Consider the following 1,749-nt stretch of genomic DNA (forward strand, 5'->3'; position numbering starts at 1 on the left):
AGAGCGACGGGGCCTTGACCTTTTGTGCCTGGCCATCAAGCCCGACTATCCACTTTGTGAGCCTCATCCGACCGTTATCGTATTGTTCTCAACAATTTGATTCCTAATCGAGGGACCAACGCTTTTCACAACAAAAACAAGGAGGAAAAGAATATCGTTTAATGGTGTCTTTTCGCGTGTTAATGCACATAGTCAGTGTCTTGATTCAACACTGTAGGTGACCGTGTGCACATATTATTGTTGCTCGACTATGTCGCGATACTTACCCTCAACACAATTCAGTATGAGAGTATACAAAATGGGACTGAAGACCTTGATGAACAATCATTAACGGGACAAGGAGAAAAAGGGTTTCAGAGTTCTCACATAATATCAAGACTCCGTGATCGAAGTTAACCGAAAGAACTCTGGGGACGTGACATCCACATTCACATTGGGTGAATCCGTGGATAGCAGACGGGTCAAAATCTGCCTTTTACAACGAGTGTTGAAACACTGAGGTTCTCAACATTCTCAAGGGTAACTGTAACATGCTGACCGTCACCAAGTTCAACATCGATATCAAACGTAGACGCATGCTCCTTGTCTTCCTCATCACGTATTATCTAAAAAAGACTTTTGTTAGAGAACTGAAATGGTAAAATGCTATGAGCTCACAAGAATAACGACTTCAGTTCTATCAGGATTGATAGTAGCCATAGCCTCTACCCCTGCCGGGTGTATACCATCTGCGGGTTTTCCAGGATTCACTACTTCAACAGAGGAAAGAACATATGATCCTTTCCTGACATAGCGAGTTACTTGCCCAAATGTATAATACGCGTCTTTAGCCTGAATAAAAACAACAACAACAATAACAGCAGCAGCAGCAGCTTCACACACACACACACAGCACACATACACATACACATACACATACACATACACATACACATACACTACATACATACATACATACATAACATAACAATAATAACAACATCAAGAGCAACAACAACAACAATGGAGTTCCACTCGTGGGAAGAAAAACACCGACGAAAACCTCATTTCACTTCGCGGAAAACGCATATGTTTTACGTGATATGAGGTGACGTAAAGCGTTTTCATATCACTCCATATCGCGTTGTTCACATGGAGTATTACACCACTTCACGTAAAAATGGGTCGTGAAACTTTAATTTTTTACGTAAGACACCCTCGAACTCACTATGAAAGTTCCGTTGTCGAGAAGAACAATATTCTCACTTCCTCCAGCACTCTGACAAAAAATGGTATCAAATAATAAAAGGCAAATTTATGACTACCATCAAACTGTAGTCGACGAAAGCCCGTGAGCCACCAGTAACAAAGTCCACAATAACACCATGGGGCATGCGTACTGCGAGTTGCCAAGGCGTGGGGAAGTTGATATCGGTACTTCCCAGAGCTGATCACACACGGACATACATACACCCTAGTGATATGAACAAAACACATATTTCGCAACTACTGCATATCACCGCGAATTCCGCAATTTCACGTAAAACGGGTTGTGAAACTCCACGTTTGGTGAATTATATTTTTGCTCGAACTCCGAGGTTGACTCACTTGTTAAAGAAGTACATGTATGAATTTGGGTAGGAGTGATCAAAACCCAAAAAGAATTTCGCTTCTCAGAATTTTCGTAGTGTCATCACCGACACCTGTAGTTGATGACCATATTTGCATATGAGTAACGATCAAAAATACGACAGTTTCACATATATAAAT

The 1,749-nt window shown here is 41.3% G+C and overlaps 1 protein-coding gene across 1 annotated transcript; it reads right to left on the minus strand.

Annotated features, from left to right (window-relative positions):
* Positions 1 to 461: 461 nt before the first annotated feature.
* Pmar_PMAR017962 (hypothetical protein) lies at positions 462 to 1,258 on the minus strand (the record flags this gene model as incomplete). Its single annotated transcript, XM_002773332.1, has 3 exons — positions 462 to 605; positions 658 to 831; positions 1,208 to 1,258. Coding segments are annotated over 3 exons (369 nt in total), but the record flags the coding sequence as incomplete, so codon positions are not given.
* Positions 1,259 to 1,749: the final 491 nt, after the last annotated feature.

This window comes from Perkinsus marinus (assembly GCF_000006405.1).
Source record: "Perkinsus marinus ATCC 50983 genomic scaffold scf_1104296958954, whole genome shotgun sequence".
Taxonomy (NCBI): Eukaryota; Perkinsozoa; order Perkinsida; family Perkinsidae; genus Perkinsus; species Perkinsus marinus.